We start from the raw sequence: 22,780 nt of genomic DNA, 5'->3' as shown, positions 1-22,780 counted from the left end.
TCTTCAGAAGACAATGTCGAGMTCCCCCGCGCGCSGTCGAKAACAAACAAAYTACCGGACCTGCCACTCCAAAAGCTCTTATTCGGCCTCAGATCAAGCTAGACACCCCATTCKACCTTCCACTGCCTGTTGACATCTAGTGGAAGGCGTATGAGTGCATACATATCGATAAATAAAAGCCAGTTGAATATGCAGGCCCTGAAACAGAGCCTCGTTTTCAGATTTTTCACTTCCTGTTTGGAAGTTTGCTGCCAAATGAGTTCTGTTTTACTCACAGATATAATTCAAACAGTTTTAAAATTCAGAGTGTTTTCTATCCAATAGTAATAATAATATGCATATTGTATGATCTAGAACACAGTACAAGGCCGTTTAATTTGGGCACGATTTTTTCCAAAGTGAAAACAGCGCCCCCCTATTGACAAGAAGTTTTAACAGTATTATAGATAGGGAGGAGAGGAAGCTACAGTGCCTTGCAAAAGTATTCATCCCCCTTGGCGTTTTTCCTATTTTGTTGCAATACAACCTGTGATTTAAATGGATTTATATTTCGATTTCATGTGATGGACATACACAAAATAGTCAAAATTGGTGAAGTGAAATGGGAAAAAAAATATATATATCTAAAAAATAAAAATCAAATATGTGGTGCATGCATATGTATTCACCCCCTTTGCTATGAAGCCCCTATATAAGATCTGGTGCAACCAATTACCTTCAGAAGTCACATAATTAATTAAATAAAGTCCACCTGTGTGCAACTAAGTGTCACATGATCTCAGTATATATAAACCTGTTCTGAAAGGCCCCAGAGTCTGCAACCACACTAAGCAAGGGGCACCACCAAGTAAGCGGCAATATGAAGATCAAGAAGCTCTCCAAACAGATCAGGGACAAAGTTGTGGAGAAGTACAGATCAGGGTTGGGTTATAAAAGAATATCAGAAACTTTGAACATCCCACGGAGCACCATTAAATTCAGTATTAAAAAATTTAAAAAATATGGAAACACAACAAACCTGCCAAGAGAGGGCCGCCTACCAAAACTCACGGACCAGGCATGGAGGGCATTAATCAGAGAGGCAACAAAGAGACCAAAGATAACCTTGAAGGAGCTGCAAAGCTCCGCACTGGAGATTGGAGAAAAAATATGCAAATATGTTTGGTGTTCGCCAAAAGGCATGTGGGAGACTCCCCAAACATATGGAAGAAGGTACTCTGGTCAGATGAAACTAAAATTGAGCTTTTTGGCCATCAAGGAAAACACTATGTCTGGTGCAACCCCAACACCTCTCATCACCCCGAGAACATCCATCCCCTCAGTGAAGCATGGTGGTGGCAGCATCATGCTGTGGGGATGTTTTTCATCGGCAGGTACTGGGAAACTGGTCAGAATTGAAAGAATGATGGATGGCACTAAATACAGGGAAAGTCTTCCAGAGATTTGAGACTGGGACGGAGGTTCACCTTCCAGCTGGACAATGACCCTAAGCATACTGCTAAAGTAACACTCGAGCGGTTTAAGGGAGAACATTTAAATGTTTGGAATGGCCTAGTCAAAGCTCAGACCTCAATCCAATTGAGAATCTGTGGTATGACTTAAATATTGCTGTACACCAGCGGAACCCATCCAACTTGAAGCAGCTGGAGCAGTTTTGCCTTGAAGAATAAGCATAAATCCCAGTGGCTAGATGTGCCAAGCTTATAGAGACATACCCCAAGAGACTTGTAATTGCTGCAAAAATTGGCTCTACTAAGTATTGACTTTGGGGGGTTGAATAGTTATGCACGATCAAGTTTTCCGTTTTTTGGTCTTATTTCTTGTTTGTTTCACAATAAAAAATATTTTGTATCTTCAAAGTGGTAGGCATGTTGTGTAAATAAAATGATACAAACCACCCAAAAATGTATTTTAATTCCAGGTTGTAAGGCAACATAACAGGAACAATGCCAAGGGGGTGAATACTTTCGCAAGCCACTGTATATCACTTCCCGAAGCTACAGGGCACACAGTGTACAGTGTACATAGGGCAGCAGTCTCTAAGGTGCAGGGTTGAGTATCGGGTGGTAGCCGGTTAGTAATAGTGACTAAAGTAATGTCTGTGATAGTGTGACGGGGTCTACCAGGGTTTGTTCTGGTCACCAGAGCGTTAACATGATCTCACCCTCCTTTCACACCCTGTCTCACCCCATCCCTCCTTTCTTCCTTTCTCAAAACCATTGCTTGCTTCTTAAACTCGCTCTTTCTCACAAGGGAGGTGCGTCAGAGACGTTCAAATGAAACAACGTCATTTAGCTGGCAATCTAAGTAAGCCTAATCTTAAGTGTTGACAAGTGTTTTGTCCCACTTACATATTAGTATAATGAATAAACATGATTGAATTTGTGTCATATGTATTCTGCTGTAATTCTGCCTGTCTAGTGTAATAAACTAGAAAGTCAGTAAAGGTCTGGGTTGTGGCTGGTAACAGACATGGAGAGTGGTTACCATTAGTGATAGCTGCATTAGCTGTCTTAATGAGGTGTAATGCATGCCCTCTTTAAGGCGATTACAATGGGGAATGTGATGCACTCTGACCCKGTGCCTGTGGTTTAGTTGCCTATTGTGTTTGGAGAGTGTTATTGTCATTAAGGGGGCATGGAGAATGGGCTTTGTGACACCAATGCCCTGTAGCTTCAGGAAGTGATATTGCTTTCTCTCCTCCCTGTCTATAATACTGTTAATGTCTCAATGTGTTGTGAAAAGAACATCCAGATATTGCCAACACGACCCATGTCAAAACATGACAACACTCTCACAAAATATGTTCCCATACATAGGCACACACACACACACACACACACACACACACACACACGAACACAAACAGACGGAATACCCCAGTGCACAATACAGTATGTGCCCTGTGTTAACAGATTAAGAGGTCTAGCTGCTGATACTGACGACCTCTGGGTCTGACAAGATGAAGCGTGAAACAACTGCAATAGGTCCCCCTAATACCCTACCCTTCTCATGCACATCCAGTGTTTACCCTGGGGGGTAAACACTTCAGCGCTTCAAACCCACTAAGAGGTCACTTCAACCCCACTAAGAGGTTACTTTCCTGCGGAACGTGACCCCCAGCAATTCCCTCTACCCCTCTAAAGCTCCAGGACTATGCAGCCTGGTTCATGCAGGAGAGCGACTGAGTGAGCCATCTAGGGAAGAGGTGGGAGGACGGAGAGGACAGGAGGGAGGTAGCAGAGCGGAGCATGCTCAGTAGGGACCCGGCAAGTTCAGCTGTCATCTGCAGTGGGGTCTGAAAGAAAGAGAATGAGAGGCAGAGAAAGATAGAGAGAGGCAGAGAGCGAGAAAGAGAGAAAGGCCATATTAGAGACAAATATTTATTTTCCCTTTTGTACTTTAACTATTTGCATAACATTACAACACTGTGTATAGATATAATATAACTTTTGTGAGTGTAATGTTTACTGTTATTTTCTTATTGTTTATTTCGCTTTTGTTTATTATCAATTTCACTTGCTTTGGCAATGTAAACGTATGTTTCCCATGCCAATAAAGCCCCTGAGAGAGAGAGAGAGAGAGAGAGAGAGAGCGTGAGAGCGTACTGCATATCCATCATGTGGGCTAACTCACAACACACAAACAAACATACACTCAGGCGGATGGCATCACTAGCGAGGAAGAGAGCCCAGCCGAGAGGAGAGGAGAACATGAATAAGATGAATGAGAGGAGAGGTGAGTGGGTGAGTGAGTGTTGGCATAGTGTTACTTACTTCTGGGAGGAGGAGGAGGAGGAGGGGAAACCCAGGGAGGAGACTGTGATTGGTAATGATTTGGCACCGGCCCCAGTGTGGGAATGTCTGCTGTTGATATGATATTCGGAGTGGGTTTAATCTACACAGATGCAGCAACAGCAGGACAGGGAGTGAAGCCAATACACAGAAAGCGAACTTGGTCCCAGAGCATTTCYTATTATTCTGTATGTAAATCCGAGARACTCCATTTAGTTTGATATGTTACGTTTCGTATGGTTACTTAAGGCAGATGGTTACTTAAGACAAAAACTAAAGTAGGGTGGGTGGTCGGGGTGGATGGGTGGTCGTATAATGTGAATGTCTAGCAACCCAAAGGATGCGAGTTTGAATCTCATCACGGACAACTTTAGCATTTTAGCTAATTAGCCCAGGTTAGACCAGGTTGAGGAACCAGGGGATAGAACTCACTGCATGTGTCTGAGTTTTGGCCTCCTAGTGGCTGGTGTGTGTGTGTGTGGGGGGGGGGGGGTCTGCGGGTACCTGTGTACACGTAAAGGCAATTCCTTTATCATGTGGACCAAACACTCACAATCAGAGTGGACTGTAGTATTTGCCTGTAGTTTTGTTTTGGGCACTTCGGAACAGATAAGTAGCACACTGCAGGGCAGAGCCCCCATCCTTCTGTTTCTATAGGCAGTCCCATAACCTCTCTTTCTCACACACACAACAGTAATGTATACAGTGCTGCCTTGCCTTCCTACAGGGACATGTTCTGCAGGGTTATTTTCACAGTGACATAACAATGGAGGCTCCCTGACCCGGGCTGCACCAAGATGGGGATGAAGAAGTAAAAGCCATAAGGGATGAAGAAAGGCCCTTATAAACAAAATGTCTCTGTATTATTCAGTAAGGCCAGTTTCATGGTAACTTTAATGTGGAAAGATGAATTTGTATGATTCGTAATGATTCCGATGGAAGCATCCAACACGTGGGAAAACGCTGGACAATTTCCTCTATCCCCCAACACTTGCATACACAGACATACTCTATCTCTGTGAAAACAGCAACTGCAAAGTGGCCTGGGTGTGCCAGAATATCAGGACAAAATCCCCACTCTCTCTCTCTCTCTCTCTGTCTGTCACATGAAAGGAGAAGGGATGGGGAGGTATACACTGCAGTATCATGGGGGAATAGCATGGCTGTGTTTTCCTCTGGAAGAAGCCTGCAAGATTGTTCTCCCTGGACTGGAGCTTTGCTGTTGCCTCTCTCTCTCTCTCTCTCTCTCTGTATTCACCATATTTTCTCGAAGTTGCATGTTGTCATCTCCATTCTTTATAAACTTCCCTACGGCGCTGTCTGAGCTTCCCAGCGATATTTCTGACATTGAATGTCACGCCCTGACCATAGAGAGCTGTTTATTCTCTGTGTTGGTTAGGGCGTGACAGTGACTAGGGTGGGTTATCTAGGTGATTAATTATCTATGTTGGCCTGTAATGGTTCCCAATCAGAGGCAGCTGTTTATCGTTGTCTCTGATTGGGGATCATATTTAGACAGCCATTTCCCCCATTGTGCTTTGTGGGATCTTGTCTAGGTATAGTTGCCTGCGAGCACTACATGAGCGTCACGTTTCGTTTTGCGCTTTATTGTTTTCTTTGAGTTTCACTACCTAATAAAGAGGATGGAACAATACCATGCTGCATCTTGGTCCACTCATTATAACGATCGTGACATTGAAAGTGTTTTTTCTGGTCATAGTCATAGTGGAGTTTGGAGTGTGACTGTTTGAGGTTGTGGACAGGTGTCTTTTATACTGATAACAAGTTCAAACAGGTGCCATTATTACAGGTAACGAGCGGAGGACAGAGGAGCCTCTTAAAGAAGAAGTTACAGGTCTGTGAGAGCCAGAAATCTTGCTTGTTTGTAGGTGACCAAATACTTATTTTCCACCATAATTTGCAAATAAATTCATAAAAAATCCTACAATGTGATTTTCTGGATTTCTTTTTCTCATTTTGTCTGTCATAGTTGAAGTGTACCTATGATGAAAATTACAGGCCTCTCTCATCTTTTTAAGTGGGGGAACTTGCACAATTGGTGGCTGACTAAATACCTTTTTGCCCCACTGTATGCTGAGCACTTGTTGGCTGATTTTCCTTCACTCTGCGGTCAAACTCATTCCAAATCATTTCAATTGGGTTGAGGTCGGGTTATTTTGGAGTCCAGGTCATCTGATTCAGTACTCCATCACTCTCCTTCTTGGTCAAATAGCCCTTACACAGCCTGGATGTGTGTTTTGGGTCATTTTCCTGTTTGAAAAACAAATGATAGTCCCACTAAGTGCAAACCAGATGGTATGGTGTATCGCTGCAGAATGCTGTGATAGCCATGCTGGTTAAGTATGCCTTGAATTCTAAATAAATCACAGACAGTGTCACCAGCAAAGCACAATCACACCTCCTCCTCCATGCTTTACAGTGAGACCACACATGTGGAGGTCATCTGTTCACCTACTCTGCGTCTCACAAAGACATGGCGGTTGGAACCAAAAATCTCAGATTTGGACTCATCAGACCAAAGGACAGATTTCCACTGGTCTAATGACCATTACTCATGTTTCTTGGCCCAAGTAAGTCTCTTATTATTATTGGTGTCCTCTAGTACTGGTTTCTTTGCACCAATTCGACCAAGAAGGCCTGATCCACGCAGTCTCCTCAAAACAGTTGATGTTGAGATATGTCTGTTACTTGAAATCTGTGCAATCTGGAATGCAGTTAATTGCCCATTTCTGAGGCTGGTAACTCTAATGAACATATCCTCTGCATATCCCCTGTGGCGGTCCTCATGAGAGCCAGTTTCATCATAGCACTTGATGGTTTTTGCGACTGCACTTGAAGAAACTTTCAAAGTTCTTGAAATGTTCCACATTGACTGACCTTTATGTCTTAAAGTAATGTCTTAAAGTAATGATGGACTGTCGTTTCTCTTTGCTTATTTGAGCTGTTCTTGCCATAATATGGAATTGGTCTTTTACCAAATAGGGCTATCTTCTGTATACCACCTCTACCTTGTCACAACACAACTGATTGGCTCAAACACATTAGGAAGGAAAGAAATTCCACAAATTCACTTTTAACAAGGCACACCTGTTAATTGAAATCCATTCCAGATGACTACCTCATGAAGTTGGTTGAGAGAATGCCAAGAGTGTACAAAGCTGTTATCAAGACAAAGGGTGGCTACTTTGAGGAATCTCAAATAGAAAATATATTTTGATTTATTTAACACTTTTTTGGTTGCTACATGATTCCATATGTGTTATTTCATAGTGTTGATGTCTTCAACACTATGAAAAAAGTGTAAAACCCTTGAATGAGTAGGTGTGTCCAAACTTTTGACTGGTTCTGTATATATATWTTTTTTATTATTATACATTTTCGAGATGGAATAACATTTTCAGTTTAAACTTAAATGACTAAAACCAGATACAAAGTATGTAGAAAAGATACCAAAATAAAAGCTACACAGTCAGGGAGAATTGAACTTTCCAAAAACAATGAATTTAGCAGTATTGATTTTGTTGTTTGTTTTGAGCAAAATGACACAGCATGAGCCATGGCTCAATGCATAGAATATGTAGGAAATTAGCTCTCAGATCCTTGGCAAAATGTGTTAAATTTACAGGAAATTAGCTCTAAAACTGCAAAAATGTCTTTATGCTCCATGGAGAAATGTGTATAATTGCAGGAAATCGGCAAAGATTACCTTACATTTCTCGACACCACCAAGATGGGGGCCTCTAAAATGTTCTCTAAAAGTCAGCCGCACCGATGGTCAACCGCTCCCATTGCAACATCCCCTGCCACACCCACCATCTAAGCCCCTTTTAGATCCAGAAACCTGCTTTCCCAGTATATCCAGCACCCTGATGTKATTCTTAGTAATCGTATTTCACTATTTATTTTAGTGGATTATTTGATAATTTTTTTATGGGACATGACTGATGTAATACATAACATAACAAGGATAATGCATGATGCTGTTAATGTATGTGACATAGACAAGCACCATAGACTAGGAACATAATGCAATATAATCAGACACAGGTTGATATGTTTTAGTGTCTTAGCTTCCTTTTATCCAATTATGGTCAAATGAAACAAGTTCTTAAGTGCTCAGAGATGCATCTATCATCCTATCATGATCAATACAAACCTGCAAAACAACAATCATATCATAACTATCTGGCCATATTTTGCTTCAACACAGTATAAGTACTTTGTGTGTTTGATTGCTGGCATTGGCAATGGGATAGTACAGCCCTTATCTGTTGATTTATGTTTAAGAAGGGATGGTGATGACTGTATCTCAGCTTTGGGTTTTTTATTGGATCGACTGTCATTCAAGAGGAGGTGGATTCTGGCTAAGACACATCCTGTGAAAACTATATGCCATCTCTGCATGGTTTGACAACCATTTTCTGCATCATATTCTCACAACTTTGTATCCAATCTTTCCAATATTCCTGTGGGATGAAAACAGATATATCAGAAAGCAGGGGACACTGTGCCAAAGGCAGTGGCTCTTCTTTATATAGGCTGAATGGTTGTTGAACAAGCCTGTTGTAATGATGTATATAATATGGAGTCAGGCCGGGGCAGTTGAGTGCAAACAGAAGCTGAGAGCATTTAGTCTACAGTGTTAACACTCCTCCTGTATTCACACAGGGCCTTGCACCTCGTCATTAACGTACAGTGAGCCGTGTTATTTAGGAACAGCCAGGCCAGTGCACATCGTCTGTCCGTTTTCCATTAAGCTTTTTTGAAGCATAGTAAAAAAAAAAAAACGTTATAATATCACCGTACGTGATCAGAGCTTTTCCTCTCTGTTTACTATGTCCGCCTATCTGCCTTTTACAAGACAGAGAGAGAGAGAGTGAAAGACGCCTTTTGTGTTTTTTGAGAGAAACCTTTTGTGTTTTTTTGAGCTCCTGGTGATTATGGAGCAGTTTTGAATATAACCATTCCCTCTCCAGATAAAAGGCATATGTCAGGTTTTGATTTGTCATAGGTCAGCTGATAAAGGCACATTTTGCCGTTTCCAACCCCACTCTGCATGTTTTTGTAAAGCACGAAATGTGAATTGAATTACCCTTATATTGAGGCATTGTGTTTCTCTTTTCAATGTTTTCATTATAATTTTCAAAGATTTACCCCACAATTTCAATTAGTTAATTGTGTTTTTTCCATATCAGGTTATTTCGATGTATTAGTATGATTCTTTCTAGATAAAATCACTCAGACTAGTCTTACTGTAATACAGTAGCTGGGTGTACAGGTACATGAAGCATTGACTTGTTCACAGTGGCTCCCTATAGTGGTCAGACCTCTAGGGGTACATCAGTAAATTGGGACCCAAATAAAGAAATACCCCCCCCCCCCCAGTCAGTCAGTCAGTCCTGCCTGTCACAATCAACCCTCCTCACCACTCCCATGCCCAGAGACCTGCTTCTGCCACGTCCTCGCCAGATGGCACTGTCCCTGTCCCGTCGGCCGTTGGTGCCATGCCGTGTGTCCCGTGGAGGGCTTTGTCCTGTTTGCAGCCTGTTTCCTCTCCCTCTTGTCACCCCTCAGTGACCCTGGCCCCCACAGCCCCAAGCACGCTGTCTGTCTGTCCCCAAGTGGCTCTCAAAGCAGGGCAGCAGGGACGGATGTACAGTGGTAGTTTCACTGTGTACAGTGGTAGTTTCACAGTTCTAACCACAGAGGAAAGCACATCGATCCATGCTCAGAGGATGCTGCTGTCACTTTGGAGCCTGTGCAACACAGCTTGCAGTCCCCCAGCAAAGTGCACTTTAAAACATGCCAGTAGATAACCCAGTGTGTGAGTGCTATCCTAATGTGTCCCAACACCCATTGACAGGCTAAATATCTGATTGTGAGGCGGTCCATCCCCCCCACCCCCTTCTCTCTCTCTCACTGTCTTTCTCTGGTGTCCCACTTCAAGAGTGGCACCAACACACACAAATGGCTTGTCACCCTGGAAACCGCATGGCCAAACACAGCTATGCAATGCTGCATCGGGGTTGCCATGGTGATGGTGTAAACAGCCCTTTGGCCCAGAAAGTCGGAACAGAACAGAGGCTTTCAACATTGGGCGGTTGTTGGCACAGCGTCTTAAAAGAACGCAATACTAACCCGTGTGGACTAGTAGTAAACCAGGCCTGGGGCAGAACAGGCCATTTAGCCATCTAGCTACTCCTATGGACCCCATACACTACCCACGTCTTAGTGTTTCTCTCAACGTTGGTCAGTTGTGCCATCTAGGTCTCCCCTGAGTGCACAACAATGAGAGCAAAACAAAGTAGGTCAGTTTTGATGTGAGCCTAGGCAGGCTTATCCAGGCAGGGAGAGACTGGGCCGTGGGCAGGGTACGAGCCTGGGCCCTTTGTCCCACAGCACTAGCCAGAGCACCCACAGAGTCAGTTCTTTCCAGCACCAGACCTCAGGCTTTTGTTGGGGTGTTTTCTTTACATGAAACTGAATCTAAATCAGAAGTGTGACATGTATAAATATGGGGCGTATCATTGTAGTATGTCTGATGCTGTACTATGTTAGTACAAAGTTGACAAATGGGTCTTTTTGATATCTTCAAGAGATTCTAGTGTATGCAGCTTTCAAATGTAAGAGCATGAGAAGGTTAGGTGTTTAATCCACTTTACATCAGCATTTAGGCTATGTGAGTGACCCAACTTTGGACATAGAGTTCCACCACCTTGGATAAGTTATTTTTGGGTGAACCCGTGGGGGAAGTTTTCCGCTCGACCTGATGGACTTAGTGGGATGTTGTATCCAGGCAGCATACACCTCCTTAATAGGCTTTGGAGAAAAAAAWATATAAATCACAACTTCGCCTGTGGTATTTTTACATGCTCTCTATCTTGAGGAACCACTCAAGTTCATTATGGCCATGTTTACACAGGCACCTCAATTCTGATCTTTTTTTACACTAATCAAATCACCTCTGAAAAAGATCTGCTTTGAAAAGATCTAATGTGATTGGTCAAAATACCAACTAGTGGAAAAATTGGGCTGCCTTTGTAAACACAGCCTATGTGAAGCTAGGTAGGCCTATGTCACATATGTCAGAGTCAAGGCCCGCGGGCCACATCCGGCCCGCGAGAAGGTTTTTTACGGCCCCTGGGATGATCTTGATTTATTATTAGAACCGGCCCGCCCAGACCGCAGCAAGCCGGCAGCCGCAGAATCTTTACTACACGCACCAATACTACATTTCCCACAATGCAACCGTGATGCACCGGCAGTAGGCTGCTTCATTTCAATATTTATTGCACAGCAGTCGTCAGCATCACAGTAAAATTAACTTTCAGATACCCATCAAAAATGGCCAAAACGGAAGGTGGACACTGAGAACCGGGGTTTCAAACAAGTGGGAGTCGGAGTATATGTTCACGGAGGTAGCTGGAAAACCTGTGTGTCTTCTGTGTGGAGAAAAGTGTGGCGGTACTGAAAGAGTATAATCTGAGACGACATTATGAAACGAAACACGCGGACAAAAACAAGAATATGGACATGGAACAAGGCTACAAAAGGCAGAGGAATTAAAACGAGGCCTCAAATCTCGACAGGCTCTGTCAAAAAAGCCAAATCACAAGCCAGGGCTGCTGTCAAGGCCAGTTTTATTTTGGCAGAAGAGATCGCTAAATCAGCCCGGCCATTTACGGAGGGAATCATCAAAAACTGCATGATTAAAGTTTGTGACGAAGTTTGCCCAGAAAAAAGGCAACTCTTTTTAAATGTGAGTCTGAGCAGAAACACCATTGCCGAAGAGAGTAGACCAGTTGTCCATCAATCTAAAAGAGCAGCTTGTGAAAAAGGAAAAAGATTTCATTGCATATTCCTTGGCTGTGGATGAGAGCACCGACATTTCTGACATTGCCCAGTTGTCGTTCAATTCATCCGCGGAGTGGGACTCCAGCCTAAGCGTGACAGAGGAGTTTTTGGCTTTACGTCCTATGCAGGGCACAACTACGGGGCATGATTTGTATGAAGAGGTGTCAAGATGTGTAAATGAGATGGAGCTGCCTTGGGAAAAACTCGTGGGTTTGACCAACCGACGGAGCACACTGCGATGTGTGGACACAGGAGCGGACTGGTGGCGAAGAGATACGGGAAAAGATGCAAGAGGAAAACGCGACAGGTGAGCTGACAGCTTATCATTGTATCATACACCAGGAAGCGCGTTGTGCGGTAAAGCCTTGAAAATGGAGCATGTAATGAGCATCATCACGCGCACAAGTTAACTTTATCAGAGCCAAAGGTTGAATCACCGCCAGTTCAAGGCCATTTCTAGACGAGTTAGAAACGGAGCATGGGTGATTTGCCCTTATCACACAGAGGTGCGATGCTAAGCCAGGGAAAGGTGCTTCAAAGATGTTTCGAGCTTCGTGAGGAGATTTGTCTGTTCTTGGGACAGCAAAGGGAAAGACACAATCACAAAACCTCGAGACGAAATGTTTCTGTGTTTGAAATGGCTTTTCTGTGTGACATTACGAGTCATCTGAATGCAATGAACTTGCAGCTGCAGGGTCGGGATCATGTCATCTCTGATATGTACAGTACAGTGAAAGGCATTTAAAACCAAACTGACTCTGTGGGAGACGCAGATGCGGAAAGAGAAAATTTGAGCCCACTTTCCCACTGCCAGACCATAGAAAGAGAAGCTCTCTACCAGTGCGTCCCGAGCGCACAGTTGGCTGATAAAATAGGTATGCTTGCCGCTGACTTTCGACGCCGATTTGCTGACTTTGAAGCACAAAAAAAGCAGGTTGGAACTGCTCGGTAACCCATTGCTGTTGACGTGGAAAGCTCACCACCAAACCTCCAAATGGAGTTGATTGACCTCCAATGCAATGATCACTGAGGGCAAAATATGCGGCAGTGGGTGCTGCGAGTTCGCCCGTTTCCTCCCCACACCAATGCCCCAGCTGCGCATCCAGGCGCTGCTCAAACGTTTGTCTATGTTTGGCAGCACATACCTGTGTGAACAACTGTTTTCTTTTGATGAACCTGAACAAAACATCACACAGAAGTCGACTTACTGCTGAACACCTCCACTCAATTCTGAGGATTTCCTCAGCTCAGAGCCTTACCCCGAACATTGATGAACTTGTGGAAAAGATGGGACACCACCAAGTATCACCCTCAACCTCAAACAAGTGAACATTACTGTGCAATCACATATTTAGAATTTTACTCAGTTCAAGTTTAAAAGTTAAAGTTTAATATTGTTTTCACTGCTGTTTACTTCTCCTTAAACAAAGTGTTGTTTTTGATTAATAGATTTTTGCACTTTATTTTATGTATTTCAATCCAATTATTTTTTAAAAATATTCAGTTGAGTGGATGATAGAAAATTGCTATTATTGTTTTTTTCTTTGAAGTAAATTTAGCCCACTTTTGCTAAAATAGAAAAATATAGGCTACTGATGGTGCCTTGAATACCGGTTTCTTTCATTTTAATGTTCATGTTATGGGGATTTTTATATAAAGGAAATTGTCTTTTGGTGCTCTGTTGAAATTAAAGATTACTGACAGAGCCATAGAAAAATATTGCTTATTTATCTGATCATATTGGAATATATTTGTTAGGTTTTCAGTAGGTTCAATTAGGTTCACTAGACTATATGCGTCATTAAAAATTTTCAATGAACATTCGAACAGTCCGGCCCTCGGCTTGTAGCTAAATTTTTTATTTGCCCTCCCGTCCATTTGACTTTTTACACCCCCTGGCCTATGTAGTCTACTGAAGTGAAATTACCTTTTTGCCATTTAAAAAACAACATTCTTAGCGAGTCATGAGGATGACAGTATTTAAAGAGTAACTTCAAATGCAAAGGTCAGTGAAAATAACAATAGCAAGCATTTTTTTCACTGCAACAGATGACTAACGACAAAGTGTAAATGGAACCGTCTTTTGAAGTGCAGTTTGACATATGGCTTCAGTCTGAAGGTAGCATTGGACCATTAGATTTATGGTCCATACGCCAGGGTAATATCTATTGTTTATCTAAGTATTCAATTGTTTCCTCTTTTTATTACACCAACTATTGTGGTGATGGAGGCAACTATGGCAACTGAATATTGAGTCCACTGTATGTTGTGAGATTTAAGTGTTAATCTATGAAATTACTAAGCACCTTGTAAATAGATGTTTACGGGAATTGAATGAGAAGCTTGTATGTACTATTGAGGTAAACACATTTCACAATTAGAGAAATGCCTAGTTCTTACTTTTCTTACACCTTGGTTTGTAGGTGGGTGTGGGTATTATGGACTGTGTTGTATGTTTGTTGTAAATGTTATATCAGTGTGCTCTGGGGTGTAATGGGCCTTCTGGGATTGGTTGTATAATGCAGGAGAGGCCATTGATGTCAGCCCCCCCCTTCATGAACAGCATGAATAATTGAGTGGCCAGCAGGCTCAGAGCACCAAGCAGTGGCAGAATGCAAGCCTTTCCCTCCCTCAGACTCTCTCTCCCTCGGACTCTCTGTCCTTCTCTCCCTCTCCCTCCCTCAGACTCTCTGTCCCTCTGTCCTCCCTCAGACTCTCTGTCCCTTTCTCCCTCCCTCAGACTCTCTGTCCCTCTCTCCCTCCTCAGACTCTCTCTCCCTTCCCTAGACTCTCTGTCCTCTCCCTCCTCAGACTCTCTGTCCCTCTCTCTCCCTCCCTCAGACTCTCTGCCCTCTCTCCCTCTCCTCCCTCAGACTCTCTGTCCTCTCTCCCTCCCTCAGACTCTCTGCCCCTCTCTCCCTCTCCCTCCCTCAGACTCTCTGCTCCTCTCTCCCTCCCTCAGACTCTCTGTACCTCTCTCCCTCTCCCTTCCTCAGACTCTCTGTCCCTCTCTCCCTCTCCCTCTCCCTCCCTCAGACTCTCTGTCCTCTCTCCCTCCCTCAACTCTCTGTCCCTCTCTCCCTCTCCCTCCCTCAGACTCTCTGTCCTTCTCTCCCTCTCCCTCCCTCAGACGCTATGTCCCTCTCTCCCTCCCTCAGACTCTCTGTCCCTCTCCTCCCTCAGACTCTCTGTCCCTCTCTCCCTCCCTCAGACTCTCTGTCCCTCTCTCCTCTCCCTCCCTCAGACTCTCTGTCCCTCTCTCCCTCCCTCAACTCTCTGTCCCTCTCTCCCTCTCCCTCCCTCAGACCTTTGTCCCTCTCTCCCTCAGACTCTCTGTCCCTCTCTCCCTCTCCCTTCCTCAGACTCCCTCTCCCTCTCCCTCTCCTCTCCCTCCCTCAGACTCTCTGTCCCTCTCTCCTCTCCCTCTCCCTCCCTCAGACTCTCTGTCCCTCTCCTCCCTCTCCCTCCCTCAGACTCTCTGTCCCTCTTCTCCCTCTCCCTCCCTCAGACTCTCCCTGCCACCGTCTCTCCCTACACTTTTACTTGTGTTGCCTGTGAAATATGGATCAAAACTAGCGATTGCGAGAATTGAGAACACCCTTACTTGGATACAGACATAGCGGACTCAACCAGTCAGGTGAACGGAAGAGCTGCAAAACGCAAGGGAACAGGAGAGAGGGGAGTCTGGGAGGGAGGGAGGGCAGACTCAGATAGCTAGAAACAGAGAGATAAGAATAGCTGTGCACTAGCCTCATACGCTCTCCAAAGGAACGCTCTGCGCTTCCTCTCATCCTCCTGGCATGCTCCGGAACCCATCCTCCCCCTTCCCCTCATCCTCCTGTCCCTCCTCCTTTCCCCGTCTGCGGCTCCTGCTGGTTGAATGAAGCCTTGGCTTGAAAGGGGGTGATCGCATCGGAGCTGGTCTACATGGCTACCAGGTTAGTGGGGAGGAGAGAGCAGCCTGCCTGTCTGCTGCAGAAAGACAGACACACTTCTGCTGCATTCCAGTGCTGAAGATGCAGATGGGGGTGGGGGTGAAAGGGGAGTGTCAATCAACAGCCCAGCGATCCTCTTGTCCCGTTTGTGCAAGTGTTTCAGGGACGTAATTTAGCTCGTTATTAAGAGATCACGCTGGCTGGAGGAGATCAGAGCCCTAAGCCTGCTAAAGGAAATCTCCCAGGGCTCTCTCTCTTTTCTTCTCTCTATTCTTTTTCTGTTCTCTCCGGGAGAGAGGAGGTAGAAGGAGAGCTCAGATGAGCCGCTGGTGAACAGCTCCTTGCTGCTCCTTTCTCTATATGAGGATATGGAGGTTTGAGTGCGTCACAGCAACCAACGGAGGCTGGATGTTTGTAACAATGTAAAGGATGCTGTTGTGCCTATGATTGACTGGTGAGGAGTTGGACAGTAAATCGGCCTTGATATGGTGGGCTTGTAGTTCTGTGGCCCCAGGGATTTAACGTCTGTCTGTGTGTGTGTGTGTGTGGTGTGTGTGTGGTGTGTGTGTGTGGTGTGTGTGTGTGTGTGTTGTGTTGGTGTGTGTGTGTGTGTGTGTGTGTGTGTGTGTGTGTGTGTGTGTGTGTGTGTGTGTGTGTGTGTGTGTGTGTGTGTGTGGGGTGGGTGGGTGGGTGGGTGGGGTAGGTGGGGATGTGTTTGGGAGTGGGGTAATGTGTTTATTGTGTGGTGTGCTTATGTGATGTTTGTGGGTGTGTTTATGTGATGTTTGTGCTGTTTGAAGCTATGTTCATGCATGATTTGAGTGTGTGGGAGTATATGGATTTGACCTCTGTGAATTGTTTGTATGACATTTGAGAGGCCATTTGCACTGTGTGTTGTGTGTGTGTGGTGTGTGTGTTGTGTGTGTGTGTGTGTGTGTGTGTGTGTGTGTGTGTGTGTGTGTGTGTGTGTGTGTGTGTGTGTGTGCGTGTCGTGTGCGTGTGTGTGTGTTTGCCGTTGAGCTCGTGTTGAAGCAACAAGGGTTGCCACTTGCCAGATGGGTATTTTCCAGGGTCAGCAAAAGCGGCAGTGAGAACAAGGCCCCTCGGAACAGCCCGGAACTCTGGGCATTGTGAAGCGAAGCGTTGCCCTCCCCGTTTGGATAGCCTGAGCCCAGAGATTTAGAGCACATTACAAAAAGACAGCAACAAAGTTTCACCAGCAGACGGATTTGCTTTTCTCACTGGGCATGTGTAGAGTACCAAGCTCATTATAATGCTTTTCAACCTGCATCTTATTGCTCAGTGTTCTTTCTTTGACCATCATTTGCTTGTGTGGTCCATATTTGGTCTATCTGTGTTCCATGTGCAGTCCGAGTGCATTGTTTTGTCGTTCTGCTGCAGTATGTGCAGTCCATGTTCTTATCAACCTTATCTTACATACAATACAGTCAGGACTGTGATTGTTTCTGGTGCTGTAATGCAGATGAGCCCAGCTGCTTCCCTGCCTTAGGGACCTACTGTATCTCCACACACAATCTAGTCTCAGGGCAATTTGTAGGATTTGGTACGTAAATCTGTACCCGGTATTTAGTATGATGTATTACTTTACATTAGGTTACATTATGAATGGAATAGCGGTTGTACAATACCTTAGGAATGAGAGTACGAATGGTATCATATGTCTTACCCGTTTGTACAATAGCATGCGAGTTGCTTGAATGAACGTATCATACATTGCGGAGAACGCATAGTATTATATGTCTTTCTCTGAGACCAGGTTAGTTGTTGCTTCATAACAACAGAGGAGAATTATGGTGAGAATTTATTTCGGTGTTAAGGAGAACTAATGACAAAAGTTAGAATAATTTCTGTAGCAGGTTAGGTGACTTGGTTTAAGTTTAGAATTAGGGTTACTGGAAGGAAAAGTTAAAACTTTACAATTGTCGCTGACGCGACTTGAACCTTTGGATTACTAGACAGTTGCAGTATACGCTCATCCATTCTCCCCGACCAACATCCCAACTTTTGTTTCTGTCTAAGTAACTAGAACATTAGTAGATATTATACTTCTTGTAGGTGTTCAGAAATAAGGTGTTGCATGTTTTGTATGGTTCTGAGGCCAGGCTTCAAAACAGTATGCAAATGATGTCATCAGATGGCACGTTGAGTATTATACTAATGTAGCAGGGGAAAAGGTGCAGGTTACCCAGTTCTACCCAGTCCTCAATCAAAGTCGGCTATGATAGTGTTTTTTCTCCCTCCCTCTCCAAATCCCTTATTTCCAGTTAAAAGGCCAAGCTCAACAGAAGGCCTGTCTCTGCCCAGTAGATTATATATAGAAGCATATTATGAATATTTAAAGACATTCTCTCTAGTCCCAGTTGCTATAGCAATATTCATATAGAAGGTGCTTTGTTGTGCTTCATTGTGTGAGTGAGGAGCCGTAAAGGCTTTTAGCAGTTTTATCCGCAATTCACCATGCATTGTCTCTCACTAGTCATAAGAACCACATATTTTTCTCTTACGAGTCACTATAACCACATCCACCACATGTCCACACAAGGCATTTCATGGAGTGGAGGGTGTGGTGTATGGAGCAAAGGGTTTCCATGGTAGTAAAGGGATTCTATGCTCATTCATTTCAACCCATTACACTCCTTCACCCAGTATGTCGTGTTGTTGTATTGGAAAGTGTGTCATAAATGTTTGGCATTGTATACAAATGGTGCAACTACTTGAATGTTTTGTGTTATTGTTCTGGGTCAGCTTCAGGTATAGACCAACATCCAGAAACAGCTGTCTCTATTGTTCTACAGTAGGATGCCATTTTTACCGCCCATGCAACTGTCCTCTCGTCTCATGCTGAACAAACGAGAGACAATTAACTTGACAGTAATGTGTAATGGCCTGTCACACACGTTACGTTTGGTTCATAAAGTAACCTATTGTAGTATGTGTATTTTTTATTTTCTGCATCGTTGGGAAGGGCTCGTAATTATACGTTTCACTGTTAGTCTACACCTGTTGTTTACAAAGCATGTGACAAATAACATTTGATTTGATTTGGCTAAGGCTATGACTCTCTTGTCTGACCATACATGTTAGCAGCATGTGTACCTGGTCTTGTCTAATGAGCAAAGACACACACTACTGGGAATGAGCTGATCAAACCTCCATTTATAGGCTGAGGATTTATGGGCTGTTATGGGCTGCCTTTATCATGTTGATTGACGTGTGATCCAACTCTGAACGCTCATGATAACTGGCTGCACTGTTCAAAAAAGAATCATCTAAAACACCTTCAATGCGTTTAGGCTCTCTAGGTGTGCAATATTAGTCGGCTTAGGTTCATAATGAATATTTTCAAAGACGGGTACATAGGCTTCTATCCAATCAGAAGACAGAGAACAGAGCTGACAGCAGGTGTCAGGGCCTGTGATCATTATGACCCTGTGGTCAGTCAGAGCCATTACACTTTTGGAGTGGACTGGCCATAATGGAGTTATAAACCCATAGGCAAAGGTGATGATGATGACTGGCAGATATCTGACTGGGTAGTTCTAGTACGGTGTGTCCTGTGTGCTCAGCTCAGATCTTAACTCTGTCTGGTTCTGTGGATCTGATGAAAGCCAAGTGAGTGAGACCATTAGTAACTGACCCAGGATGTGACATGAAAAATGATGCAGCTCACACAGCCCACTGGCATATGAGAACTGTTCTGTGTGTGCTTGTGTGCATGTGTGTCAGTGTCTGCGTCAATGTCCGTCCAGGTACATCTGCGTCCTGTGAGTGCGTACGTGCATACTTCTGTTTATGTGTGTGCTGCTGCAGTGTGTGTGTGTGTGGTGTGTGCCTGCATAATGTGTGTGTATCTCAGACAGACTCTGGGTTCAGACACTGATTAACATGCAGGAGAAATAGCAGTGTCCTCTGCTTTGTACCAGCTCACTGCATTATTCACTGATACCACAACACTACATATTATGAGGGCAGCTTGTGAGACATTTCATATACACTCATATACATCTTGTGCAGTTTTACATGCATATATTGACATATACCAGAACATACACATTGTATACAGGTACATAGGCCTGTACTCACAAATGCTCAAACATATGCTGAATCATCATTGTCTATGCTTGTATGTTGAAGTATTATGTAATAGGTACGTGTGCATACAGTCAGTTCTCCAAAAACCTGCAGTACATACAGTATGTACTCTACACAAACACAAACACACTTTTGCTTATCACATAACACCACATAATTTGTCTGTAACCACAATGTACTCTATCAGAGCTGATGATCCATCCATCCCATTAGTTAGATGAGAGATCAGCTCTGGGTACTGCAGAGCACAGTGCACCTGGTATGTATCCATGCAGACAGGCAGACAGTGGCCACCAGTACTATTCACTATGATTTAGTCTAAGCTGCATGCAGGGCTTCTTTGAAACAGTAGAATGGTATAATTGCTTCACTTCTTTTCTTTGAGGTACATACACCATTGGCTGGCCATGACTTAATGGGCTTGCATAACGCCACGTCAAGTAACCGGGGCTGTCCGGCGCCCAGCCACACAGATCACTGACAGCTAGGCCTTTTGATACCTCCGTCTTCATTGTGAGTAGTGCCCATCCTGGCTGCAGACAGAGCCTCCCTGCGATTCTGTGGATGCATCTGAAATGGCACCCAGTTCCTTATGTAGTGCATTACCGTTGACCAAAAGCAGTGCATTACGGTTGACCAAAAGCAGTGCATTATAATCTTTTCAGCTTGTGTTCAAATTGACTATTGCACCATAACTCAACTGAATATCAACATTATAATAACCATGCTGCTTAACTGTCCCTGTTACTCTGCTCATGGCCTTGTGGCCTTGTTCATGGCCTCTGCTCATGGCCTTGTTCTCATCTGTCCAGATTAGTTAGAAAAGCATGAAAATGGGATTGCAGAAAAGCTAAATGTCAATGTCAGGAGGATTAAATATAATTATATATTTTCGCATTATCCTTTTTCAGTGTGTATTTACACGTACACCCCGGGGGAAGGTTTCTCCTGGCTCTTTAAAGATGCAGTTTGTTGTTCATACATCTCAATAAGCAGCAGTAGGATATGATATCCATTATCTGATGCATGGTTTTCACTAATCTTCATGACTGACGTAGAGTATGTGATCTGTTTTTGACCATGCTATTTTCTCTGGTGCTAGCTGCTGCTGTTGTTGTTATTGGTCTCTGGGTTATGTGGGCTAGCTGCTGTTGTTATTACCTGTGTTAGTGGGTGGCTTTCAAGACTATTTGCCGTGATGTAACGTGATTACTCACTCTGGGGATGAATGGAAGCATGGGCCTCAGTCTTTGCATGTTACTCTAGTAGGCCTAGCATTGCCTGTGGGACGGTAACACATTCGCATAATTTACATGGCTTACATTTAAATAAGATATTTAAATGAACTGAAGAGTTCTACAATTAGTTCCTCAATGTTATTAATGTAATGTCTGTTATTTTTTTGTCATGGGTTTTGCTCCGGCCCTACATTCACAAACAGTGCAGAATATGTAGTTTCATGATCAATCAATTAATCAAATGTATTTATAAAGCCCTTTTTACATCAGCAGATGTCACAAAGTGCTATACAGAAACCCAGCATAAAACCTCATAGAGCAAGCAATGCAGATGTAAAAGCACGGTGGCTAGGAAAAACTCCCTTGAAAGGCAGGAACCTAGGAAGTAACCTAGAGAGGAACCAGGCTCTGAGGGGTGGTCAGTCCTCTCTTGGCTGTGCCGGGTGGAGATTATAAGATTACATGGCCATTTAAGGCCAGATTGTTCTTCAAGATGTTCAAACGTTCATAGCTGACTAGCAGGGTCAAATAATAATCACAGTGGTTGTAGAGAAAGCAACAGGTCAGTACCTCAGGAGTAAATGTCAGTTGGCTTTTCATAGCTGAGCATTCAGAGGTCGAGACAGCAGGTGCGGTAGAGAGAGAGAGAGACAGCTGGTCCAGGACAAGATAGCACGACCGGTGAACAGGTCAGGGTTCCCTAGCCGCAGGCAGAACAGTTGAATCTGGAGAAGCAGCACGACTAGCATACTTAAAATCACACAGGACACCAGATAAGACAGGAAAATTACACCAGATATAACAGACTGACCCTAGCCACCCGGCACATAGACTATTGCAGCATAGATACTGGAGACTGAGACAGGGGTGGGTCGAGGGACACTGTGGCCCCATCTGACGATACCCCCGGACAGGGCCAACCAGGCAAGATATAACCCCACCCACTTTGCCAAAGCACAGCTGTAATTAAGAAGTAGAATTAATAATCTCTCTCCCTCTCTCTTTCTCACCCCCAGCACTGCCAGTAACTCCAACAGGAGCACGCCCGCTTGCTCGCCCGTCTTGCATCCTAAACGTTCGCGCTCGCCCACGCCCCAGAGCCTGGAGCCTGGTGAGAACATGGTGGAGAAGGGCCACTCTGACCACTCTGACAAGTCCCCCTCCACCCCCGAGCAAGTGGTACAGCGAACCTACTCTCTGCAGTCCGCCCGCAGCGGAGGCAAGAACTCCAAGGTGAGCCTCATTGCGCAGGGGGACCATCTCTGTCTCAGGGCTCTCCTCTTTCCACCAATCACAGTACAGCACAGTACATAATCATTGTCCTCCTCCACCTATCACACTACAGCACAGTACAGGATCATAGTCCTCCTCCACCAATCACTCTACAGTACAGGATCATAGTCCACCTCCACCAATCACAGTACAGTACAGTACATGATCATAGACCTCCTCCGCCAATCACACTACAGCACAATACAGGATCATAGTCCTATTCCACCAATCACACTACAGAACAGTACAGGATCATAGTCCTATTCCACCAATCACAGTACAGCACAGTGCAGGATCAAAGTCCTCTTTCCAACAATCGCACTACAGTACAGGTCAGGATCATAGTCTCAAATAGTACCTTCAACAGTTTTCAAAATGACTTGTTCAACACACAGTGCATTCATAACTCACAAATAAATCATGTCAGTCTGGCTTATCACTTCAGTTCAGAAAGATATTTCTATCATCCCTGATCACCTCTTCCAGGACAATCTGAAATCAACAATTTATCTGAGGAGGTGATACAGGGGGATTCATTTTTACCCGTGACATA

The 22,780-nt window shown here is 44.2% G+C and overlaps 1 protein-coding gene across 1 annotated transcript in view; it reads left to right on the top strand.

Annotated features, from left to right (window-relative positions):
* LOC111982706 (protein Aster-B-like) overlaps positions 1 to 22,780 on the top strand; it is a 95,845-nt gene that overhangs the window by 51,006 nt on the left and 22,059 nt on the right. Inside the window, exon 5 of the mRNA XM_070433875.1 lies at positions 21,972 to 22,188. Coding sequence (XP_070289976.1) covers positions 21,972 to 22,188 — 217 coding nt within the window. The remainder of the gene's footprint in view (positions 1 to 21,971; positions 22,189 to 22,780) is intronic.

The sequence above is a fragment of the Salvelinus sp. IW2-2015 genome, linkage group LG22, assembly GCF_002910315.2.
Source record: "Salvelinus sp. IW2-2015 linkage group LG22, ASM291031v2, whole genome shotgun sequence".
Lineage (NCBI taxonomy): Eukaryota > Metazoa > Chordata > Actinopteri > Salmoniformes > Salmonidae > Salvelinus > Salvelinus sp. IW2-2015.
The sequence above is the reverse complement of the archived record's forward strand: the minus strand, read 5'-3'. Positions and strand labels throughout refer to the sequence as shown.